General features: G+C 54.0%; 9 protein-coding genes across 9 annotated transcripts; 5 read left to right on the forward strand and 4 right to left on the reverse strand.

The window, feature by feature from the left end:
* Window positions 1–382: 382 nt before the first annotated feature.
* On the reverse strand, window positions 383–2,823 carry BKA78DRAFT_25733 (nucleotide-diphospho-sugar transferase). The gene is made up of 4 exons (XM_066885179.1): window positions 2,715–2,823; window positions 2,390–2,647; window positions 1,860–2,344; window positions 383–1,808 (listed from the first exon to the last, which is right to left on the reverse strand). The coding sequence occupies exons 2-4, from the start codon at window positions 2,565–2,567 to the stop codon at window positions 633–635; spliced, it is 1,839 nt and encodes a 612-aa protein (XP_066750182.1). The 5' UTR covers window positions 2,568–2,647; window positions 2,715–2,823; the 3' UTR covers window positions 383–632.
* On the reverse strand, window positions 2,388–3,319 carry BKA78DRAFT_304432 (uncharacterized protein). The gene has a single exon (XM_066887621.1). The coding sequence runs from the start codon at window positions 3,072–3,074 to the stop codon at window positions 2,673–2,675; it is 402 nt and encodes a 133-aa protein (XP_066750183.1). The 5' UTR covers window positions 3,075–3,319; the 3' UTR covers window positions 2,388–2,672.
* A 1,261-nt stretch (window positions 3,320–4,580) lies between these two features.
* On the forward strand, window positions 4,581–5,687 carry BKA78DRAFT_349397 (concanavalin A-like lectin/glucanase domain-containing protein; the record flags this gene model as incomplete). The annotated part of the gene is made up of 4 exons (XM_066890797.1): window positions 4,581–4,754; window positions 4,807–4,881; window positions 4,934–5,265; window positions 5,330–5,687. The coding sequence occupies 4 exons, from the start codon at window positions 4,581–4,583 to the stop codon at window positions 5,685–5,687; spliced, it is 939 nt and encodes a 312-aa protein (XP_066750184.1).
* A 140-nt stretch (window positions 5,688–5,827) lies between these two features.
* BKA78DRAFT_25821 (uncharacterized protein) lies at window positions 5,828–6,661 on the reverse strand. Its single transcript, XM_066885261.1, has one exon. It carries the CDS (start codon window positions 6,502–6,504, stop codon window positions 5,968–5,970), a length of 537 nt encoding a protein of 178 aa, XP_066750185.1. The 5' UTR covers window positions 6,505–6,661; the 3' UTR covers window positions 5,828–5,967.
* Window positions 6,662–8,147: 1,486 nt separating this feature from the next.
* On the reverse strand, window positions 8,148–8,744 carry BKA78DRAFT_244708 (CHAT domain-containing protein; the record flags this gene model as incomplete). Its single annotated transcript, XM_066884055.1, has 1 exon — window positions 8,148–8,744. The coding sequence occupies one exon, from the start codon at window positions 8,742–8,744 to the stop codon at window positions 8,148–8,150; it is 597 nt and encodes a 198-aa protein (XP_066750186.1).
* A 2,799-nt stretch (window positions 8,745–11,543) lies between these two features.
* On the forward strand, window positions 11,544–13,502 carry BKA78DRAFT_349398 (caspase domain-containing protein; the record flags this gene model as incomplete). The annotated part of the gene is made up of 1 exon (XM_066890798.1): window positions 11,544–13,502. The coding sequence occupies one exon, from the start codon at window positions 11,544–11,546 to the stop codon at window positions 13,500–13,502; it is 1,959 nt and encodes a 652-aa protein (XP_066750187.1).
* A 179-nt stretch (window positions 13,503–13,681) lies between these two features.
* On the forward strand, window positions 13,682–14,797 carry BKA78DRAFT_25865 (uncharacterized protein). The gene has a single exon (XM_066885301.1). The coding sequence runs from the start codon at window positions 13,861–13,863 to the stop codon at window positions 14,701–14,703; it is 843 nt and encodes a 280-aa protein (XP_066750188.1). The 5' UTR covers window positions 13,682–13,860; the 3' UTR covers window positions 14,704–14,797.
* A 2,502-nt stretch (window positions 14,798–17,299) lies between these two features.
* BKA78DRAFT_243862 (Tannase/feruloyl esterase) lies at window positions 17,300–19,083 on the forward strand (the record flags this gene model as incomplete). Its single annotated transcript, XM_066883981.1, has 2 exons — window positions 17,300–17,569; window positions 17,611–19,083. The coding sequence occupies 2 exons, from the start codon at window positions 17,300–17,302 to the stop codon at window positions 19,081–19,083; spliced, it is 1,743 nt and encodes a 580-aa protein (XP_066750189.1).
* Window positions 19,084–19,243: 160 nt separating this feature from the next.
* Window positions 19,244–22,021, forward strand: BKA78DRAFT_360102 (uncharacterized protein). The gene is made up of 3 exons (XM_066892396.1): window positions 19,244–19,507; window positions 19,552–20,547; window positions 20,576–22,021. Exons 1-3 carry the CDS (start codon window positions 19,265–19,267, stop codon window positions 21,713–21,715), a joined length of 2,379 nt encoding a protein of 792 aa, XP_066750190.1. The 5' UTR covers window positions 19,244–19,264; the 3' UTR covers window positions 21,716–22,021.
* Window positions 22,022–22,310: the final 289 nt, after the last annotated feature.

Here is a 22,310-nt window from a genome sequence, read left to right on the forward strand (position 1 = left end):
ACGGCCAAAAGCAAATCTACAACATTAACCTCAAGGTTGCGGAGCGAACCTTTGGTCAACCTCAGGGGCTCAATTTTGTCTGAATCTGGCGTCGCTTCTTTTGCTGCACGTTCCCAGCGGCCCCCTCAATAAATGGAAACATCCATACTCGATACGCTCCAATAGCCTTATCTTGTTGGTGGCGAGCATAGGTCTCGTTTTCCATAAATTGCAGCAGCATAGATAAGAGGGCATTGAAGTAGAACGAATGCGCCACGCGCTGCGCGTGATCGGTACGCCGGAACAGGTACCTTGTCGCTCACGAGAGGGACGTGGGTAGTAAGCGAGGCCTTGATTGCTGTGCATGACGCGGAGGGGGCGCCTAATTTGGGGCGAAGAAACTATTGGATCACTCTCATCACACCAGTCTGTCAAACCAAGGAAATGTGCATCGAGATGATTTTGATGATGACAGGTCTATATGTTGATAATATACAGATGGGTATGGTCTCCTTACACTCCCGCTTCTGCATTAGGTGATGTCATGAGATGAAAAGGGTGCCTGCGGCCACTGCTAGCAGGCAGGTATTTTGCGCGTGGCCATTAAATGCAAGGAAATGCTGAAGAGTCCACCTCCTGAATAAGAAAACCGTCTATAGGAAGAAGAAACTGGTTGCAAAGATGAAAGCCGTAAAGGCCGTGCAAAGCGTGTACTGGCCCTCGCGCCACAGAACGCGGGGTCCCCAGCGCTGCTTTTTGTACATTTCCTTGGGGTGCGCAACGCCCGTCTTGGGGTCGCGCTCCAGGAGCTCCTCGCGGTCCGGCATGCTCGGGGGGAAGAGGGCGTAGCGGATGGGCTCGCAGCACGCGGCAATGCAAGTGAGCCACAGGACAGGGGGCCACAGGGCGTGCGTCAAGAGGTAGATGAGCAGCGAGCGGGTGGTGTCGGTGGATTCGACGCCGTGGTAGGTCGACAGGCCAACAGCGGCCAGGACGTAGCAGATGAAGAGAATGTGCAGGTAGCACTTGCAGTCCCAGATGACAACCTTGAGACGGCGCCACATGGGAGCGCGGGCGCCGGGGTCGCGCTCGTTGAGCTCGTCCTGGATCGATCCCGACGAGGTGAAGCCTGCCGTCTTGCCGCCGAGCCAGGTGGGCAGGATGAAGGACCGGATGATGGTGATGGTGTGGAAAGGCGCCATCCACATCATGGCTCCGACCTCGCGCTGACCGAGCCTGTAGCCAGAGGGAATGTACGTGACCCACTCGTTGATACGCGTAGTGATGAGGTAGATGAAGCACAGGCGCGTCTGCCAGCGGAGCTGCTCCGTGTTGGTGTAGGCAACCAGGTTACCGCCGCTGATGAGGACCGTGGGAATGGTGATGAGGGAAATGACGAAGAAGATTTTGAAAAAAGCGTCAATGGTGAAGATGAATCCAGAAAGACGCTGCAAAAACGTCATCTTGCGAATGTCCTTGCCAAAGATGCAGAACCGGAGCTTGACGGCGGTTTGCAACGTTCCAAGAGTCCAACGGGTGCGCTGCTTCAGATGGCCGATGATGGTGTCGGGGACGGTACCGAATTGGAGAGGCTCATGCACGTAAGCAGTCTTCCAGCCGGCACCCAGCAGCATCGAACTGGTACAGACGTCTTCGGCGAGCGAGCCCGTCGGCCAGCCCCCAATGGACTCGAGGGCCGCGCGGCGAACGGCATACCCGGAACCAGTGCACCACGCAACACCAGCGGCGTCCTTGGTGGGCTCCATGACGTGGATGAAGCCGTCGAGGCTTTGGACGAGCGGGTCGTTTTCGGGAACGTTGTAGAACATCTATAAATGTGAGCTCGTGTCGCACGTTGCACGACGCCTGCATGTACGTACTTGCGGTGGGCAGACCAGGGCCATTTTCGGGTCCGCAACCATGTGGGCCATGATGGAACGCAGCCAGTCCGGCTCGGGAATCATGTCAGCGTCGAGGGCTGCAATGTGTTCTCCACATCCGCCCGGAAGTTTCGTCACAAATTCGGTGCCACCAATCAAGTTTCCGGCCTTGGCGTGGTGAGGAACACCCTTGATCTTGATGCGGGCAAAGTAGTAGACGTTGGGGTATTCGCGGCCAAGGTTCTCGACGGCCTCCTTGAGCTCGGGGTCGGCGCCGTCGTCGAGGACAACGACACGGAAGCGGTCCGCAGGGTAGTCGACAGTGGCGGCAGCACGGGTGGTGTCGAGGACAACGTCGACGTCTTCCTTACAGCAGGTGACGAATACATCGACAGTGGGGACAATGTCACCGACGAGACGGAGCTTGGGGCGTTGGCGGCCCTTGATGTGGAGGAGTTGCCACATTTGGTGGAAGAAGGCGGGACCTAGATGGTTAGAGAGAAGAGTGATGGAGAGCAAAGGTTACTCACAAGAAACGCAGGCTTCAGCAGCAATAAAGACCCAAGCCATGACATAGACCTTGTCGTACTTTTTCTGAGCCATGATGGTGCAGTAGATACGGAAAGCAAAGTAAAGATAGTAGGCGCCCACAGCCATGATGGTGGTGATGGGAGTAAAGTGGTTGATTGCACGCTTCCAGCGCGGCATGAGATCAATGTCATCGTGCTTGTGCAGCTTTTCAGTCTGGTATTGAGAGTCTTCGAATCTCACGGCAAAGGTGTTTTGAGCTTCCGAGTCGCTGTCAAAGGGGTTCTAAAGAGTCAGTTGGATCTTGACGATGGATGAGGGAAGTACCTTTTCGTATTGACCCTTCTTGATTGCTTCTATCGACGAGAGGTCGTCATCTTCGCCGTAGGGGGTAGGTGTTGGACAAGCAGTGGTGCCGTTTATGGTCGAGTAGGAAATGGTCGAATAGGTGGCATTATCTCCACGGGAGTAGATTGCCCTGGGAGGACGAGGAAGATGTTCTGACGACGCGTATCCAGATCCCCTGTGCGAGGCAAGAAGTTCGACAGATGGCGAGGACAAGCGGTCGGTGGATTGACAGGCGGATTCCAGATTGTATCCTGGAAGACCGGGACTGGGGAGCGGGCTCATGGGCGGCGAGTAATCGCCATATCGCCTCTCTTCGTGCCTCTCTTCGTTGGAGGCCATGATGGAAAAGGACAACGAGTGTGATGGGACAGTGACAAACCAGCGACGAGCAGTATTAAATGAACGAGTGTGGGTGGAGCTAGTTCAAGACCAGCGTAGCAGTGGGAGAGACAACAACTTGCGGTGGAGCAGAGGATCGGTCGACTGATATACGAGAAGAGAAGGGAATGGGTTCGGAGCATGCGTCTTGCGTGGGTCTTGCCCGTGGCCGCGCCTCTTGCTGTGCAGATGGTCGTGGAGCAATCATCGTAACAGTGTCTAAATTTGTGCCCAGAACCCAGTTCGGTTCGGACATCTCCCGCACAAGAGAGCAGCGGCAAGGATTCATGCAAGAGGCGGCAACTCCGCCGAACACGATTCTGACGGCCTTATCAAGAACCATGCACAAGCGCTGGGAGAGGTGATGATCTGCCCTGAGATACCCTGGAGGGAGCCCATGAGGCTGGAAGGCAAGTGACCAGAGACATGCTTTCTGCAAAAATGGTAGACTGCGTAAATGGTCAAACGAATGGGGTGAGGCGGTGCAGGAAGAGTGCCGTAGACGGTAGGTGGCAGAAAAAAATGACCCTGTCTGCGTTGATAGAGAATGAGTGGGTCGGACCAGGGGTGGCGGGCAGAAAAAAGATGCATGAGAAGTGTTACGCCGCATTGGTAGACTCCCTCACGTGAAAGTCCTGTGATTGGTCTGCCTTGGGCGCCGGGCACCCGACGTCGTCAACCGCAACGACGTCGAGTGCAACGACACACCGAGCGCACACGACACTAACCGCCCAAGGTACCGACTGCTGGAAACGCCGCGAATCCGCGATCACCGCAGTGTGGACTGTGGACTGTGGGCTGTGGCCTCGCTCGCTTGCGTCCTATTTTTGCCTCGCGTTTGCTGCTGTTGCCCTACGACTGTCGACTGTCGTCTTGTCGCGTATTGTCGCACGAGATCCTGCCCTGCCATTCTTTTGTTTTTCCAGTCTTTTTCTTTTCGTTTGTCGTGTTTGCGGTCCAGCCTTGTTGTTTTGTCCAGCCGCTGTCGTCCGGCCGTGTCGAGCCGCGCAGTGGTCAAACAATCCTTTGCTGATCAGCGGCAGAGATGGATGCGATAGCAGGACTCCTCGACGCATCAGGAACAGGACAGACGGCGACCATGTCGAACCCAGGAGATCCCAGCTCGGCCTCGTACTTGTTCAGGCCGGGGACTCCCACTTTCGGCGTCCCGTTGTTCGCTGGCAAGCCGGTCCGGCGCGAGCATGGCGCGCCCCCTGCGACGTTTGACTGCCGCCGCTGCTTTGCTAATGCCGGCGTCGCAACCTTTTTTCATGTCGCCTGCTGCCCAGGCAGCTTGTACTATACGGCTCTCGGCAGTGTGGCAGCGCGCGCCCCCGCCCCCTCCTGGGACCGAAAGTCTTTTTCCCCTCCACCCCCTCGTCCAGTGTCGCCCCATCTATTGCCATATGTGAACGGCCTACGAACTTTTTGCTGTCCCTTGGTCGACCCATTTACATGCATCTCACAATGCTTGGCGCGCTGATTGCGGTTCTGCTGGCATGGCCACTGGCAGCCAACGCCGATGACGACGAGACGAATACCATGTGCAGTCCCGAGTCTGCTGTCAACACGACGTCGCTACGCTACACAATCCTCTCCAACCAGTGGGGCAACGACGGCTCCGGTTTGCAATGCGTGACTGTTTGTAGCCGCCCGTCTGCCGTCTGTACCAGGGCTCTGCTGACTTGTCCAGTCCGACCTCGGGAGCAAGGACGACAATTCAACGTCCTTCAACGCGACCTGGAGGTGGTATGGAAACCGGACAGAGGTGCGTGTTTTATACTTGCTCGAATCAGGCAGCTTACGACTACGTGTTTCAGGTCCACTCGTTCCCCAGTGTCATTCTGAATTCCAATGTAATGCCTGTAGTGGTGTCCAACCTGACGTCCATCACCATTGATGCGTCTTGGGCAATAGTCCCGGAGCCTTCTGACGAGACTGAGACCAATTCAACCATGCTGGCGTCGCTCGACACTGTTGCTGATGTTGCTTTGGACATGTTTTTGGATGAGGACCCACTGACGTCTTCCAACGCCTCTGGCGCCACGACCGAAGTCATGGTCTGGCAATCTGCATATGGTAACCTGAAGCCGCTCGGTTGGGACACCATTTCGGCAGACCCTCCAGTCCGTGAGCTCTCTGCCGTCAACTAGTGAGTTGCCTCGTGCGCCTAACCTCAGGCGTACCATGTCGTTATTTTTAGCTAACCTCGACAGCACCCTATACAAGGGATACAATGCCAATGGACAGACTGTATACTCATGGGTACCGGCTCAAAACCAGTCGACCCTTAATACTGATCTGTACCCCCTCGTCAAGTACTTGGTAGAGGATGGTGCCATTTCCGACAGAATGTATCTCGGCCGCTTGCAGTTTGGATCTGAAACGATGCACTCGGGTCAGAACCAAAACATTTCGTTTATCGTGTCTCACGTTGAGATGAATGTCAACCACGAGGTGTGGACACCTCCCAAGGGGTCGGGGAGCGGGAGCGGGCACAAGGGCGCCGCATCTTCATTACAGCCGAGCGTTACATTGGTGGGGTTGGTGTTTGGGTTGTTTTGGATTTTTTAATTCGCTTTACTTCATGTCCTTTATGACCTATTATACCACGGGTAGGAACGGTTCAGGTCGAATGCAATTCGTTGATACGCTTTGAAAATCTAGACGCATCGTCCATGCAATCGAATCCTGCAAGCTCAAGGGGATGCATATAGGAGTAGTCCTGTTTTGCGCCCCACTGAAAAATGGCGAGCTGCATCTAGATGCTTTGATGGTCGTGCCAAGAGTGGAGGACAGGATTGGTCCAACGTTGAATGGCAGGGGCAGTAGCCCAACGGATGCAACAATCCAATCAGCACGAGGCCGGAGGCAGCGCCTGAATACTTGCAGAGCCGCAGGAGCAGCACGTTGTCAGCTCCGGTGGTGAGAGTGGTGGTGACTCGGAAGCGGCAAACTCAAACCCAAGCTCAAACTTTCGGGAGGCGCCGTCCCGTTTGGCAAGTTTCCGGGATGGCGGGAAACAAGCTCGAATCAAGCTCATGGCCTGCCAGGAACAACCAACAAGTCGAGAGGTTGGTTTTGGCACCGTTGACACGCCGTTGTATATGTTGCAGAAAAATGCCCGATGCGCGCCATCCAGCCCTGATCGCTGTGCAGTGAAATATGCGGCTACCGGCCACATGGTGACACCAGCCACGAGTTGAAGTCCTGGACGTTGACTGAGGCTGGAATTCAACGTCCTCGTTCTTTTTTTCTTTTCTCTGTTGTTGATGACAGACCCACCAACACAACGATATCCCACTTTTCGATCGACCCTCTGCTTCATCTCCGCCCCAAAACTGTTCTTCATTCTGCAGGTCGAGCCGCATGCTATAGTCCAGAGCTGCATTGAATGCCCGCGGCGATCCCGACGCCGGACAGATTCATGCGCTGTCCAGGACTTGGCTCAGGCTTGCCAGTGCGTTTCTGCGTCGACTTTGGATCGTCGTGGTGCACAAATGGGGTGGTCTGTGGGCTGTACAACAAGTACATGTCGATGTTTGCACCCTGGAACGAGTTGACTCTTGCTGCAGTCAGACTGGCGTTTGCCGTCATCATCTTGCAAATTTGTCTCTCCTTTGACGCCACGCTGGACCTGCGTGAGATTCAGCTCGCCAGGTCCAAGATGCATCGCCGAGCTCAGAGGCGAGTGCAGATCTGCTTGCCGCTGCCTGCTGCTCCACCCACCAATCAATGCGGTCCCACGCCAGATATCCAGACCCTGCCAGTCTCTGCCACGACAAGATGCGCGCGTCCGTCTTATCCGCACCACTCACCCAATACTTGTTGGTTTGCCCCCAAGTCGCTGTGTGTTGCTCAAGGTACAACTGGCTGGCTGCCTGCGTTGCTCCTGAAGGCGCTAGCGATTCTGCGCCACGCCCCTACATCTTGCAGTTCTATTGATCAAGTATTGTATCTGCACGGCATTTGCGAGCGGATAGGTCGATATTTTTGCGTCGCTCAGCTGTTGTCACCGCTGTCCTCCTACTGCCGGTACTCGCCGGTCGGCACCGTTTCGCTCTCCTCGTTTCTGTTCACAATTTGGCTTTGCGTCTGGAGAAGTCGTTGTGTTCGGTGTCGAAGTAGGTCTGTTTTCTCGTTTGCCGGTTGACGCAAGCGCTGACGACGCCTGGCGATCCCGGGACCTTTTGCGACTGCGGCCGCCAACCTCACCACTTTTTCTCTCGACTGTTTCCTTGACAAGCAGCAGATGCCATCTTGTAGGCTGGCGATGTGCAGACGCGACGCGACGCCTCAGTGTGGATTCGTAGGGCGTGTGGGGTCTTTACCCTGAAACGTCATGGAACGCGCGCGCTGGTGCTGAAACTTGGAAAAGTAGGCTGTGAAGGCGTGAGAAGACGCGTCTTGTAGGCTTTGTATTGTGGGTGTCGTGGCGGTGCTGGTGCTGTTGGACAGGCGCACCGGTCAGCATGGTGATGGTGTTGGTGTGCGACACGGCCAGTAGTCTGACTTTTCTCGCTCCCTGTCTGTGGATTGCAAAGAGGGTCGAAAGGTGAGTCAATTGGCCATTTCCAGCTTCATGGCCGAGGGGAGATGACGTCGTGCCGATGGTGGTTGCTTTGGCAAAATCGAGAATTCTGGTGTTATCCTGGAGACTGCTGGTCTGATGACGATACTTTGTAGCACCTAGTACTTTTATACCTGCGTATTGAGGTAGGAGAGCACTTCATGCTGTCAATTGTCGCGGAGTGGATAAACAAACACCAGAATGTTGGAAGTACATCGCCTGTCCCTGTATGTAGAGTGTGAGTGGCCGGCCGCACGATAAATCGACTAATCTGTTTGAAGAGAGGACCCAGTGGCCTCCAGGTCGTCTGGATTGAGTTTTACAGAATGTTTTCCGCGCACTCTTCAGGTATTTGTACGTCGGTAGGAGCATGTCTCTGGTCAACACTGCAAGGTAATTGATTGACTGGACACGTATTGAAAAAGAAGGTCGACAAAGATTGAACGTCCGGACCAGAAGGCTTCCTACGCCCCAGTATGTGTGTACCATGCCCATAAGTCAGGTTCGTTGGGGTGCAGTTCGCGCATTGTCAGGATCGCATCCCTCAAAGCCTCCGCCACTGCTCTGTCCCAATCCCTGCTATGCCAACTGTTCAAGAGATTGCTGTAAAAGTTTCGCGAGATCTCAACACACGCGGCGTCGTCCACTGGCCGCAAGGCACCAATGACATGTGCAAATCCTGCCATCTGGAATGCATTGACAAGGTGAAGTCCCTCGTCTGTCAACCTAAAAGCCTTGATCTCGGCGGTTGAACAAGCGGAAAGAAACGCAATCCCGGCCCGAGAGGAAGCATCAGTGTCCAGAATAGACGCAACGGTAAGCTTGTCGACTTCGCCAGCTTTTTCAAGCAAAAGGTGGCTGTTTGATGGATTGCTCGGGTCAGAAGAGCCGTGACAGGCGAAGTGCACAGCATCTGCATTCTTGATAGAATCCAATACTGAATCCACAGAAGCGTTGTCCAATCTGGATACTTTGCCGCGACCCTCGAAGGTGGCTTGAACGCCATCACCCTCCAATTTGGCACCATTCAATGAAGCAAATCCCGAAGGTGTTGTTGGCATAGTCACAAGTGACAAAGAGAAGTTCTTGTCCACTCGAGGGGGCCTTTGGGACGCGCGATCCCTCGAGAACTTCAAAGCTCTTATTGTTGGAGTATACGATGGAACCATGTACTCCAGGCAAGTCTCCCATTTGCCAGTTGAAAAGTCTCCCGCAGCGTGGAATGGAAATGATGAAGCAAATCCGGTGCCCATCCACCAAACGCGAGGCAACCATCCAGGATATGGTGCATTGCGGATGATGTTGTCGCATATGGGTTTGACACAAGTGTTCCACAGCCAAGTCAGATCGAGTTTCCAATCGTCAGAGTCAGGAGGTGCAGCATCTCTTTCCGCTGACCCGGTACCACGAGTGGGGGAGGGATGTAGTCCAAGAACTTTCTCGACATCCATGTCTGGGAGAGGTACGTGGATAAGTTGGGATTCTCCAACTATCATGGCATCGGCGTAAGTCGGTTCGACTTTTGCCGCATTGACAATGACCACGAATCCTTCACGTGGGATGCAGCTACGCAAATCTTCAAGCCGCGGCTGGGGAAAATTCTCGAATCCAGGAATCTCGCGTATGATTCTCTCGCAGTCTTCGACCACTTTGAGTGCCTGGCGTCGTTCTTCAAAGTTCTCCGAGATTTCTTGTGGATTTCCGTTGTCTACTGTCCGAATCGCTTGCTTCATTGCAGTCTGATATTTCTTCACCAAACCGGGATGTCTTTTTTCAGAATCACTCATCTCTATCCGACTCCCCAAAAGATTTCCGAGCATTATTCCTCGGCCAAATTCAATTCTTCTGAGTGCTTCTTCCGTATCCCGTGAGCGGAGTGAGATGAAGCAGGCGTCTGCTGCAAGCCCAAATGCAGGTAGTTCATTCATGGTGTGTTGCTGATCAACCCACTTCAAATCTCGACCACACTCAAGGAAGAGTAGTCTCATGGCACATTCCGCGATGTGATTGAGGTCCTGGACCACTGATTTCGGTGCCGGATTGATCTCAGGGTCAAAAACTGGTTCGTATATCCTAGATATCCAGCGCAGGTTGATCGCCCCACGTGCTGCGTCAAGACGAGAGCTGGGTTTGGCATTCTCTACTCGCCAAGCTTCTTGGAGTAAGCCCAAAGCTTCCTTTAGGTCTGCTTCATTGATAGAATACAGATCGTTCGAGTATGTGCGCTCCGCAATCGTCTCGCCCAGATTGGAGAGTCTCTCCGACCGAATCGGGTCGTTTGCTCGCACCAATCGGAGTTGTTCCCTTGCATTCAAGATTCGCTTTTCATGTTTTTCGGATTCGGGCAACTTATACGCCCAAATGCCTTCGAGCCCAAGTAGAATCTCGAAGCTGAGCGGCCAGTTGGTTTCTCGACCTTTTTCTATCAAGGAAGCTTGTTCCAGAAAGTGTGAGGCTCGTTCCAAGTCACGAGCTTGGCTACGGCCAGATATTTTGAAGAATTTTGTCGCTTCCAGAAGGCTTGCCAAAAGCATCATCAAAATCTGCTTCCCTGTAGAATTCGCGTCCATCGTGGAATAGACATTTTCTGCAAGTTGAAGTGCACTTGTCAAGTGCTTGGGCTCTGACCTGCGCACGGCCAATTGTGCAAGCCGTGTGCAGCTTGAGGCTTGACTGACCTCGTTCTGATGATGGGTCATCTGAAACATGCTCCTCGACTTTTCTAGGACGCAGATAGACTCTTCAAGGTCTTCGGAGTTATTGGTCCATCCGTATCGACTTAACCACATGTTGCTGAGTTTCATGGAGTCGTGGAAATGATTGTCGTAATCCTCTGGGGTAGCTGCGAGTGCATTTTTCAAACTTTCGATGGCACCATCCAGAAATACCAGGTCGCCCTTCAACCCGAACAATTGAAACTGACAGTCTGCCACAACTCTTAGGCTGAGATGGCGGGATTCCGAAGTACGTCTGATTTCGCAGCTCTTTTCCGCATGTTCCATCGCTTGAGTGGCAATGTTGAGATCTCGATCATGTCGCATAAGCAATGCATCAACCATGCGTTCGTGGATCTCAGCTCGCCTCAAATCGTCAGGCTCTGTCCACAGAAGCGCGTTTTCGAGGGCTATCATCGCTTCCTTCGACAACGGCTTACTAGTCGCTTGGTGTTTCGAAATGAACGCTTTCCCAAGGCGCAGGAATACCGCAACACGGTCGGGAGGGCCAGGGAGCAGAGCGGCCATGGATTCTGCAATTCCAACAATTGCATCGGCGGCGGCGTCGTCGTCGTAGGGAATATCCGCCATGATTTGTCCAGCTGGAAGCACAATTGTCAAGGCGAGCTCGGGAGAAGTTGCTCGGTTGCCAGTCTCGTTGCTTTGATTGATGCGGTTTGTCGCTTCCGGGCGATCCAAAATTTGCTCCGGGGCGTTACGTCAACGAAACGTCGGGCAGGATTGTCCAATATTCGCGTACTCACTGGGTTCAGATTGGAAACCGGAATGTGAAGCAAAAATATGTTGCTATATTCTGCACGGGAGTCAGCAGAGTGTGCAATAATAGACTGTTGTAGTTTTGAGAAACAACAGGCGCTTCGAGGTGGCAAGTGACCCGTGGGTCCTGTGGTGTCGATCGTGTTGACATCCAATGAGGTTTTGCCATGCTTCAGATGTTCCGGACTGTGGAGAAGGTATGCATGGCACACGAAGTTCACCGACATAAAGCCTGCGACAAGCGTCACATTCACATCGTCTCAGTACTCGCTGGTGCTGTCTTTCTTCGGTCCCCAACGTGCGCAAGCAGATTTCTGAGAATCTTTGAGAGCCCAAAATCAAGCGATCCTACGTCAATCCTCGAGAAAAATGCCCCAGAAGCGAGCCCTTTTGATTGGCAGTCCTTGGGGTGATCTACAAGGTCCTCCCAATGATGTTGAGTCGTTTGGGAATTTCCTGCGCCGTCAAGAATTTGAAGTCATCGAAGTGTGCGGCGTTTCTGCGACGCGCAAAGAAATTCTGCACCAATGGACGAAGCTTATCGATGAGACTGGTCCACACGATGTGGTAGTAGTCTATTATTCTGGCCACGGTGGGCTCGTCACCTTTCGGTCCATGGAGATCAACCGCGCCGAGGCAGGCCTGTCAAATCCACGACGCCATCAATTTCTCCTCCCGGTCGATTACAACGACGCATCCGGCACATTCAACGGCATCTTGGACGTCGAACTATCAGTTCTTGTCCAATTGACGACAGACAAGACTCGAAATGTTACGATTGTCCTCGACTGCTGTCATTCGGGAAGAATGGCCCGGGATCCTAGAAACGGATCAAGGGCAGTCCCCAAAGGACTGCCAAAGCCAAAGGAGCACGATCTACCTCAAGTTTCAGAGATCTTTGCAAAGTATGGTGTCGATCCCGAGGGTTTCCACAACCTAGAAGGAAACCAACATGCTGTTCGAATAGTCGCGGCTGCGGCTTCTGAAACAGCATTCGAATTCAACGACGCAAATGGCACTCCTGTCGGCGCATTGACCAGTGCTTTGATTCCTGCGCTCGAAAACGCCCTTGAAGCGAGGCTGTCGTGGCGGAATGTCATGATGAGAGCGCGAGAGGTTGTTCACTCTCAGTTTCAACAGAATCCACATGTCGAGGGCCCGCGTGACCGGACGGTATTTTCTCTGCATACCAGAGAATCAGCCGCGCTTCCCGTCACGGAAGAGGACGGCGAGGTGGTAATCATGGCCGGGCGTGTTGCTCAAGTCAAAGAGCGGAACGTTTATGCTGTGATGCCAACCAATTACGACGCGATTGTAGAAGACCAGGTGCTTTTCGAAGCTACAGTCAAGTCGGTGACTGGATTCCGTGCGTTTTTGGAAGTGCCTCCTGGACGTCCTCTGCCACGTGACGGCGCTCTCGCTTTCCTCAAGACCGAGGCTTTGCAGCGATGGCCGATTGATTTTCAAGACGATCTCGGAGACTGGAACGATCCGCAAAGTCCTTGTCGGAGAATTTCGAATTCAAGGTTCATTCGACTGCAGGAACCAAACGACAACGGCATGGTGGTTGCGCGCATTCGAAGGATAGGCAACCGCACGTCTCTCTACACTGGCTACGATGTGGAGTGTGCATCTTTTGCGTCAAACGACATTGCCAGACATATCCGAGGCGCCGAGCAACTTGCGCGGGCTGAGCATTTCCTTGTGGTGAGGCCAGATCCCGAGGAACTCCTGGAGCACCACCTGAAAATCACGTTCCGCTCGGTGAAATTTCTTCATCGCTCAGCAGCGGATGGTGTGTCTCTCCCCGAGTTCGGACAAATTGGGAACAGTCGCATCATTTCGTATCTCCCAGAATTTGGTGGAATCCCTCAAATCGGCGTCGATGACTGCGCTGTGATCGACTTTGAAAACACTGGGCTGAAAACCATTCATGTGTCAGTCTTCAATGTAAATGTGGCCGGAAAAATTACCTACATGACCCCATCGTTTGTCGGAGGAATCACACTCCCGCAGAATAGGAAATACACCCTTGGAGAGACCCAGCACACGGAAGGACTGGTGGGTTGTGCCATGTCTTGGCCAAACTTGCTGGACCATGTCAACGTACCAGTTCCGGAGAGATTCGTCTTCATCGTGACCAGCGAGCCGGTAGACCTCAGAGATTTCCAGAACAGCGAACCCACATCAGGTCGAGGAATATCAACGCAGCTGGAGAAGCTCGCCCGTCATTTTTCATTCGGCGAACATAGAGACTGCTCTCCACCAAGGGATCTTAGGGTCATTCAGTGGGATATAAGCAATATTCTTTTCTCGTTGAATCGGTAAAATAGATGATGAATGTGCTTCAGAGGAAGGTAATATAGATCACCAATGCGTCGCTCATGGCAAGGAAGCATCATCTGTTGGGAACTCAATGTTAACTATAACATTTCAAGGCAAGGTCTCTGACCTCAGCTTGTAGCACATTAGCATTACCTGGAAACATGTTTGGTGTGACTCCAGTGCGTCGTGATTGGTAGATCGTTATGTGCGGTGTGCGGCTCCGCAAATTGTGGGGAGATGATTGGGCGAACAAGATCTGCATCGTGACACGAGAGCGATTCTTAAGCTGGCGGATTTCTTTCAGCCAGGGAAGCCCTCAGAGCGCCGCTCATCACTCAACATACTCAGTCAATCCTTGACAATGTCGGAACCGCTTCTCTTGCTGAATGTCCTCTTGCCAATTACCGAAATTCAACTTGGCCGTCTAGTCATCAACACCCACTGGCCGAACCAAGACTTCTTTCAAGCCGACGAAGGTCTTGCCTTGGATGATGTCCAGACACAACGGCTGGAGAACTTCAGCTACTCGGTGGAATCGAAAGACAGCTCCAAGTTCAACGGGATGCTTTCGTCTCTTCTTTCCGGTGCTCGCGATTCGGGCGATGGATCAAGCATCAGCTTATCGTCTTCGGTATGCATCACGCGGCAGCTGCAAAATTCTGGCCAGCTGTTCGAGAGAATTTGTGCTTCGAGGAAAACAAGGGCGTGGCTTGAGAGCGCCATTCGCAGGCGAAAGAGCGTATATCTGGTCACCGCTTTCAAGACAGTTGCAGACGCAGAAATCAGCAAAGGGAAAAGCAGGACATCCAGCCTTGAAGGTCAGGTAAAGCTACCAGCAACACTGGCCGCCACAGCAAATGGAATTCCCCTTCCAGACGGCATACTCGATGTCGGGGCTGGAGCAAGCACAACCAAGGAACGGTCCGAGCAGTCCAGCTTCTTGGCCAAGGGAGAGCAAGTCTTTGCTGTCCAATATCGAAAGGTCCGCATTTCTTGGTTCAAACGCCGACAAGTCGATGACGCATACCTGGAACCAGGAAATCGGTGGAAGATGTACCTCGGCGGACGGGGCGACGACGATGAGGAGGACAGTATCGTGGAAGCAGAGCTTGCAGGAGGTATTTCTGAAGGAGACTTGAGGATGTCATGCGATACAATCGACGTTAATGGCAAAGAATTCTTGTTGGCGAAGGGCGAGTCTTGATGAGCGTGTTGGCTCCGGGTAGGGACATACGCGAAGATGCTTAAGTGGCCGAGGCGTCTCGATGGACATGTAGGAGGGAAAACTTCGAGCATCAAGCGGAAATATTGTGATAGAGTGTTGAAAATACCTGCCTGCTCCTGCCAAAAATGTCGCCTTGAGAGAAATCCTTGTCTCTGATGAGTCGGCTCAGCGGCGAGGCCAATATCACCACGCCGACGTGAATTCGCACTGCCAGTCCATAGCCTCAGTCGAACAGTCCCATGTCACCGGCTGTGTCAACAGAAAGGACTGTTTCAGAGTCCCATCCGGCGGGGATCCCGTGCAGCGGCGTTTCTGAAGATCAATCGCGAGCTTTGGAACCATCTGCGGAATCGATTTATGGGTGGTTGGCGAGTAGTGAGGACAGGAATCAGAGCTTGCCGTCACAACAGGGAGCGTCAATGACCAAGAGGCAAGGTCGTCAAAACTTGATGGAGCTGTATCGCGTCTGAATGTTCAATGGCCGAGCGATCGGGTACATATGAATCGATTGGGCCTTTGTGGTCGAACGCTAATGGCAGACAAGAATCGCCGGCGCATAGAGGGGCATCAATAACCGATAGGCAAGCTTTGCAAGTTTTCGGCCGAGGCTGCTTGAAAACAGCGTCAATTTCTGGCAGAGGTTGGTTCAGAACGGCATTCGTTCGCGATCGTTTGCGACCGTGGCACTGCCCTCTGACCCCTGTGGAGGCACAGCTCGAGTGCTGATGAAGTGGAGCAATAGCTGTCGCGTTCGATTGAGCACATACGTGGAGGCGTTGTGGAGAAAGGTCGATGGCGATTTGTTGGTGTTGAGAAAGTCTACGGAGGAGCGGAGTAGAAGCGGAGCGGAGCGCCAAGATATTTAGCGCCGTCGGACTTAGCTGGCCATCCGCTCTACGACGGAGCCGACTGCAACTTTCACCAAACCTCCAAAATCCAACAATCGCTGTATCTACGCCCACGGTATTCGTTCTGCGCCAACTATCGACTCCGAATCATTATCCAGGCCGACCATCGTGGCATTCGACATGGCGTCGTTCGTGCGCGCGTCCGGAAAACAATGGCAATGGATGGCTGGACGAGGTTGCTGAAGAATGGCGCTGGGCAAAGAGCATGATGGGATGTAGCCGAAAGTCACTGGGCTACTCGTGGGACCTTTCACTGTACCGGTTCGGCACGACGCTTCCAGAAGCCCATGGCAGAGGCCTACCTTCAACATTCTCGGAGCGTCCGAAGAGCCTAGCGGATCAGGGACTAGATGATTTCAGCATGGGAATACACTTCTTATCGACAGCGTCTGCACCTGGTTTTCACTGCGTCAATATGCCCGAAATTGTCCTCGACGTCTCTTGGCCATCAAAGGCGGCACTCCATTCGTTTGGTTCCTCGAGTCATAAAGTTCCAAAAGATCACTCTTGTACCACTACCAACCCTCAAACTTGATGGCATGCTTCCTTTTCACGTTATGAATGATCGGCCTCTGCACCTTGCGACTCGATCGGCTCGGCTCGTACCGTTGTCTTGAAACCAACGCCAAGGAAGGCCGTATGAATATCAAGTTTGGACAAGAACAAGAATCTTCAACATCACTGCGCCGCCGGACCTTTGCTGCATTCTGTCGCAAAAACAGTCGAAGCCCCGACGCAAAATTTTGCAAGGCTCGAATCTCCTGGCCTCGGAGCTACAACTGAAGCCTGAGCCAGAACATGAGGTCCGATCATCCTTTTGCGGGGTACAAGATCTTCCCCAGAATCTCAGCCCGAGACAGGGGTCGTATGGAGCCGCGATGTCGGCTAATCGGAGACAGCCGAGATCTGATGGTCATTGACCTCATCGCTTGACGAATGTATTGATTTTCCCCTGAGTTGGGACATGTCCGTGATGGCAGTCTGCAAGTCTCCAACTCGTTCTTGACGCTCTTCGACATGATTTTGTGCTCTCAGGTCATGTTGATGCGGAAGAGCGGAAGACCGGTGTTGGCAACGGGAAATTACCACTGCACAAAAACTGGAGACACAGACTTTGCCAGCCTCCACGCGTACGTACCATGTTGTACAACCAGGGGCACATGTTTGGTGACTCTCGACTTGGACTGACCAGATTCGTTGGAAAGTTTTGTTGGCAAGTTTGAGAGAATTCGAGTCTACCCCTAAGTCCGTCTTTTACGCAGTAGTCTCCCTGACGTCAATCACTGCCCCAATTGTCTCCCAACATTGCTCTGCCACAATCTCATTTCGACCTCTTGCAAAATCAATCGTTTTCAAGCATCATAAGCGAGAGCAAGGACGTCGACAGCAAGGAGTTGTTTGTTGGCGACGCGCGTTCACAACCCGATTCCCGGGGCGGCGCCCTATGCCGGGCTCGACGTCGATGATTTTTCCGCCTACATGGTGCCAGCGAGGCATTCTCAGTCGGTCCTTTCCTATATCGCATTCAGCCGTGCGTTTGGTTTCACGTTGATGCGGTCTTTTACTGATCTGACCCCGAACTCGGTCCTCGGACTTGGTGCTCGGTGTTAGGAGATGTCTTGTTTTTATATTCAACACCACGCCCATGACAGACGGCAAGCAGCAAGATGCACTCCAAAAAGACCCTCGGCCTCGCCGCCACTGCGGCTCTGCGTGTGACTGCTTCCAGTCTCGCCAACGTCTGCACGACCTCCTACATCCAGTCGGCTCTCCCCCTGGATGCTGTTTCGGGAATTACTCTCGACTCCAACTCGATCACGGCAAATGCAGTGTACAACTACACTTCAGAGGCTGGCGATCTGTGGATTGGTGGAAAGGGTCTCGACTTTTGCAACGTCACCCTTGCCTACACGCGGAATGGAATTTCCAACTCGACTGTAAGTTTTTGTCGTCGTTTGTGGATCAAGCTAATTTGTAGACCAACCTTTGGTACTGGCTCCCCAGCCCCGAGCAGTGGCAGGGCCGCTACCTGACGACTGGTGGCGGTGGATTCTCCATTACCTCTGGAGAGGCTGGTCTTGCCAACGGCATCGTCTACGGCTCGGTTGCGGGCACGACTGACGGTGGCTTTGGAAGCTGGAGCAACGAGCTGTCCGACGTCATTCTCGCCGCCAACGGCACCATGGACTTTAACATGCTCTACAACTTTGGCTACCGCTCCATCCACGAAATGAGCGTCATTGGCAAGGAGTTTTCCAAGAACTTTTACAACGCCTCCTCCCTCTACTCGTACTACCAGGGCTGCTCCGAAGGTGGTCGCGAAGGCTGGAGCCAGGTCCAGAGATACGGATCCCAATTCGACGGTGCCGCCATTGGTGCTCCCGCTTTCCGCCAGGCCTTCCAGCAGGTCGCCCATTTGGCCGCCGCCGTTACCGAGCAGACGCACGACTACTACCCTTCCCCTTGCGAGTTGGAAAAGATTAACAACGACACCCTTGCTGCCTGCGACAAGCTCGACGGCCGCGAGGACGGCGTTGTTGCCAGGACCGACTTGTGCAAGCTCCACTACAGCGCCAACGCCAGTATCGGCCAGCCTTACTCTTGTGCTGCCGTTTCCGCCACCAGCGGCTACACCAAGAGGCAAATGGCCCAGGCCGCGGAGCCTGCCGCCAACGGCACCGTCTCGGCCAAGGCTGCCGCCCTTGCCAACGACCTTTGGAAGGGTCTGTTTGACTCCAAGGGCCGCCAAATTTACGTCTCGTACCAGCCCGGTGCCGACTTTGAGGATGCCGATACGACGTACAACTCGGCGACGGGTCAGTACGAGGCGACTGTCAGCGGCATTGGTGTCCAGTGGGTCAACTACTTTTTGAAGGAAATCATCTCGACTGAGCTGTCGATTGAGAACGTCACCTACGACACGCTGCGCAGCTGGATTCTTGAGGGCATGCAAAAATATGACAGCGTGATGCAAACCACCTGGCCCGACCTCGAGGACTTCCACAACGCCGGCGGCAAGGTCATTCACTTCCACGGCGAGTCCGACAACAGCATTCCTACCGCTTCGTCCGTCATCTACCACGACGCCGTCCGCAAAATCATGTACCCCAACATGGGCCTCAACGAGTCCTATGCCGCTCTTCAGGACTGGTACCGCCTCTTCCTTGTCCCCGGCGCCGCCCACTGCTCCCCCAGCACCGACCAGCCCAACGGCCCCTTCCCGCAAAACGTCCTCCAGAGTGTTATTGACTGGGTCGAGAATGGCGTTGTCCCTGAGCGCCTCAACGCTACCGTTCTTGATGGCACGACGACCGACGTCGACCAGAAGATTTGCACGTTCCCCCTGCGCCCTATGTGGAGGGACAACGCCACTATGGACTGTGTCTTTGACAAGGCTTCTTACGACAGCTGGGTTCCTGAGCTTGACTCCATTCCCGTTCCCGTGTACTAGTGGGATGTACTTTATGTACCTTTTGTAAATACTGATTCAATTCGTTCTATGCTTTGTCAATTTCTTTCTGTGTTGTGTCGTCTTACTGGTCATCATGGTATTGCGCAATTTGAGCTAAATGTGGCGTTGCATCCCTGCTCCGATCATCTCTCTCAGATATAGGAAGAGTATCGGCAGGCGTATGCCATCTCCATGCATCATGAAGGAACTTTCTGCAGAACAACTTGCATCGCTCGCGGGTCCGTATGAGTCACCCGAGGGCTACTACCGCTACATCAAGTCCATTCCTTTTCTTGGAGAATTGAAGACCAATGTCGAATCACTGACAGCAGGTCAATGGACAGAGATTGTCATTGAATACACGGTGGGAGGCAGTGGCTTGGCTGACGGAGCTTGGATCAAGGGGACGTTCAAGTTTTACTCTGTAAGTTCTCCCAAGCGGAGGCTTTACGTCGACTGACTCTTTAGGACTGGGCTCTCTTTCAAACAACGCATCCCGAACTTGATAACCACGTCTCGGCAGAATACGTGCCCAGGGATTTGTTCCCAGGCCAAACACCGGCAACGGTACAGAGCCTGAATGTCCGCTTCGACCAAAAAGGCCACGAGCGGCCGTTCCAAAAAGCCGTCATCATCGACGTTGTTGATGGTTACATGAACCCGGGAGATAAGATTGTCGTCCGCCTCGGCGATCGCCGCTTTGGCGCCAAAGGCACCCGCGTGCAGACATTTGTTGAGGACAAGTTTCTGATGCGCTGGTATATTGATCCCGTTGGCACGTCCAGGTTTGCGGCCATCAAGCCGGACATTGCGATTGCCATTCAGAGCGGGCCTGTACATCATCTTAAGGTGCATACGCCACGCGCTGTCAGGCCAGATGTGCCGTTTCCCGTCTTTTTTCATGCTGAAGATCGATGGGGGAACGTGACAGCAAATCTACAGGGCTTGTCTGCCCGACTCTCCATTGCGTCAGGAGAGAGCGTTATTGAGCAAGATTTGCTCGTTCATTCGCAGGGATGGACGTACGGGCAGCTCAAAGAGGCGCGGTTGAGCCAGTCTGGGGACTATAAAATCGTCGTCACCCTCACAAACGCCACAGGATCGCAGTGGACAGAGACAGAGTACATTTCCGTCGTCAAAAACCTCCCCGTCCCACGCATCCTCTACGGCGACCTCCACGTCCACTCTGACGACACGGTCGGCACCAACAACAGCGCGTACAACTTTTCCTACGCGCAAAAGATTGCCGGGCTCGACGTCATTGGTTACACGGCCAACGACTTTCACATCACCCAAGAGCGCTGGGACGCAACACTCGCTCTCATCCAGCAAATCAATCAAAAGAAGGACGTCGTCATCTTTCCCCGTACTGAGTGGTGTGGCAACAGTGCCGTCGGCGGTGACCACAACGTCGTTTTCCTTGACGAGACCACCCCTGAATTCCCCCTCGACCGCCACGGCAACGTCGCCCGCAGCTTCGAATGGAACGAAGACGGCCCTGCCCGAGCTGACCTCCGGCGCTTGGCCGCTCGACGAGCTCTACGCCACCTACGCGCACGCGGCCGACTCGCACCTCCTGATCCCGCATGTGGGCGGCCGCCGCTGCAACCTCGCATGGCACCATCCGCAGCTCGAACGCCTCGTCGAGATTGGCAGCGCCTGGGGCCATTTCGAGTGGCTGCTCCAGGATTCGGTAAGGAGGGGATATAAGATGGGTGTGTGCGCCAACTCGGACGAGCATCGCGGGCGTTGCGGCGGCGGCGTGCCGGGGACGGCAGTGTTTGGCACCAAGGGCGGCTTGACGGGGATCCTCGCGCCGAAGCTACAGAGGGAGGATGTTGCTCATGCCCTGAGGGCGCGCCGAACGTTTGCGACTACGGGAGAGCGCCTCGTCGGGCTGGCCTGGGTCGACAGCGGCGAGGTTCAGGGTGATATTGTGAGAAACCAGTCGTTCCTCCACTACGCGTTTTTCGGCAAATCCGGCTTCTCCAGTATCGAAGCCTACGACGCCTCCGGCTGCATCATGCGCCGCGATTTCTGGCAGGAGAGTGAGGCGGCCAGATCCCTCTTGCGCGTCACTTGGGGCGGCGCGCGCCTCTATGACCGCTACCGCGAAGCCGTGTGGGAGGGCAGCATTACTGTGGAAGGAGTCACCATCGACCGCGTGGAGGCCTTTGGTGGTGTCTCGTTCATCCCTGAGGGCGAGGAAGTGAAGCTGGTCGACCCGCACACCGTCGCGTTTTCCTCGCGCACGAGCGGCGACTTTGATGGCGTGAATATCACCACTTCCAATCTGTCATCATCAACGATTACCATCCGCGGCGCCCTGGGCGGCTACGTCAAAGTGGGAGATGTGCTGGCGGGGAATCCACACACTCCCCAGCCCACTTTTACTCTTTCTGCCTCCCGGGACGACATCTCGCGGCCTGGCGGGAAGATGTTGGAGCTGGCGGGCGGCGCTGACCTCTTTGTCAGAGTGGAAGCGGTGCCGGATGTTGCGCTGCCGAGGCGCTGTGAGGGGGAGCTGGGTGTTGAGCAGGGGGAGGCGGGAGAGAGGGCAATTTACTTTGTGGCGAGGGAGTGGGACGGGGGCAAGGTCATAACGAGTCCAGTGTTTTTGGTGTATGAATAGGGGGGTTGAGGGACGTTCGTTGCTGGGGTTGGAAGGGTGGTGCGGCTGCGGGATGGAAGACATCTGATGAGTCGTCTTGGGATTTGCAGGCGCGGCGGCCCTGAAATTCCCAAGTCCCATCTACTCGGGTGCTTGAATGCTCCCTGTGACGTCTGACTCTAACTCCAAGAAGTGTGGCGTTGAAGCGTTGCGCGGACCTCTCTAGGCGCAAGACGGATCTATAAATTGACGACAGATCGTGGAAGAAGGAAGGTAAATTGTGAATAGGTTCTAGGAGACTAGCCAACCAGCGAGCGAGTTTTCAACTTTGAACGTCTGTGATGCACAATATTGTCAATCTTGCGACGTTTGAAGTTGTAGAAATACCCGATTCGGAATCTTCCGAGAGAGCTCGACAACATTGAACGTCGCAAGATGCACAATGTTGTCCATCTTGCGACGTTTGAGCTTGCTAAGAAGATGCCCGATTGGGTTGTCCGAAAGGCCTCGACAACTTCAAACGTCTAAGCAAAAAGATAGGCAACGAAGTCAAAATGATGGGCAACGAAGCCCAAAAGATAGGCAACGAAGCCAGAAAGATGCACAACGAAGCCCT

The sequence above is a fragment of the Phyllosticta capitalensis genome (assembly GCF_038381095.1).
Source record: "Phyllosticta capitalensis strain CBS 128856 chromosome Unknown BKA78scaffold_1, whole genome shotgun sequence".
Lineage (NCBI taxonomy): Eukaryota > Fungi > Ascomycota > Dothideomycetes > Botryosphaeriales > Phyllostictaceae > Phyllosticta > Phyllosticta capitalensis.

Excerpts from the sequence above, each read along its gene's own strand:
- BKA78DRAFT_304432 (XM_066887621.1), bottom strand. The coding sequence starts at position 3,074 with ATGGCCTCCAACGAAGAGAGGCACGAAGAGAGGCGATATGGCGATTAC.
- BKA78DRAFT_360102 (XM_066892396.1), top strand. The coding sequence starts at position 19,265 with ATGCCATCTCCATGCATCATGAAGGAACTTTCTGCAGAACAACTTGCA. Across the intron at positions 19,508-19,551 it reads GGACGTTCAAGTTTTACTCT|GACTGGGCTCTCTTTCAAAC; the intron begins GTAAGTTCTCCC and ends CTGACTCTTTAG. Across the intron at positions 20,548-20,575 it reads CCCTCGACCGCCACGGCAAC|ACGGCCCTGCCCGAGCTGAC; the intron begins GTCGCCCGCAGC and ends AATGGAACGAAG.
- BKA78DRAFT_25865 (XM_066885301.1), top strand. The coding sequence starts at position 13,861 with ATGTCGGAACCGCTTCTCTTGCTGAATGTCCTCTTGCCAATTACCGAA.
- BKA78DRAFT_25821 (XM_066885261.1), bottom strand. The coding sequence starts at position 6,504 with ATGCAGCTCTGGACTATAGCATGCGGCTCGACCTGCAGAATGAAGAAC.
- BKA78DRAFT_25733 (XM_066885179.1), bottom strand. The coding sequence starts at position 2,567 with ATGCCGCGCTGGAAGCGTGCAATCAACCACTTTACTCCCATCACCACC. Across the intron at positions 2,345-2,389 it reads TGCTGAAGCCTGCGTTTCTT|GTCCCGCCTTCTTCCACCAA; the intron begins GTGAGTAACCTT and ends CTAACCATCTAG. Across the intron at positions 1,809-1,859 it reads CCCTGGTCTGCCCACCGCAA|ATGTTCTACAACGTTCCCGA; the intron begins GTACGTACATGC and ends TCACATTTATAG.